We start from the raw sequence: 868 nt of genomic DNA, 5'->3' as shown, positions 1-868 counted from the left end.
GATCATACCATCGACATGACACTTCTCAGTGCCCACCATTGCACTACATAGAGGGACACATCTCTCCCCAATCAGACGCGCATCACGGCTTTTTCATACGCTCCTATCGAAGAGCCCAGGTTGCCTCTGCCACTTACTATCTCTTGATCAGACTCCATGCCCATTGCCCTAAGCATGATGACTGCCGGTATGAGCTCAGTGAAGGCCGAATGCTTCACGAACAGTCCGCTCAGCTCCGACTTGAAACACACAACCGTTCCTGCAATTTCGTGGCGCGCGACATATCTCAGGGCATCTTACGTGACTTGTTATCAGCTGTGGAGCTGGTGACCACAGCCTGGACCAATTTCTTCGGGTCCATCTCCACGATGATTCGATTGTTGCTCAACTGCTCCTGCATCAGAAGCACCTTCTCCGTGCCCTTGATGATGAAATATCCACCAGGGTCGTGTCTAAGGCAGAGACCCCTGAGAGCTGACCGCCAGCCGCAGCTGCTTACGGGCATTCCTGCATCCTCTCCATCTGCTCTGTAGTGGCATCGTGAAGTCGGCACAGCTTCGAGCGGAGCATTATCGGCAGACGTCCCACACAAACGCCATTCTTCCGCACTACTTCACGCCCTCGAACGTATGAGATGTCCACCAGGATGTCACTCGCGTACTGAGGACAAGTTATAGTAACAAAGCTAAGATTGCTGTGGTATCAACCCTAAAGATGCCTAGAGAGGTCGGCGAGTCCAGGACACGGAAGATGCTGGTATAGATGATAACAACAAGAAGCGTTCACTACCGTCATATCCCTAATACGGCACATCATAGGAGTAGTTTGAACATGCTGCAGCACGCCACGGTAGCTAGGGGCTCCCACA

General features: G+C 52.3%; 1 protein-coding gene across 1 annotated transcript; it reads right to left on the bottom strand.

Annotated features, from left to right (window-relative positions):
• Positions 1 to 77: 77 nt before the first annotated feature.
• On the bottom strand, positions 78 to 570 carry Pmar_PMAR020201 (hypothetical protein; the record flags this gene model as incomplete). The annotated part of the gene is made up of 3 exons (XM_002778468.1): positions 78 to 259; positions 301 to 452; positions 500 to 570. Coding segments are annotated over 3 exons (405 nt in total), but the record flags the coding sequence as incomplete, so codon positions are not given.
• Positions 571 to 868: the final 298 nt, after the last annotated feature.

This window comes from Perkinsus marinus, assembly GCF_000006405.1.
Source record: "Perkinsus marinus ATCC 50983 genomic scaffold scf_1104296949354, whole genome shotgun sequence".
Taxonomy (NCBI): Eukaryota; Perkinsozoa; order Perkinsida; family Perkinsidae; genus Perkinsus; species Perkinsus marinus.
The sequence above is the reverse complement of the archived record's forward strand: the minus strand, read 5'-3'. Positions and strand labels throughout refer to the sequence as shown.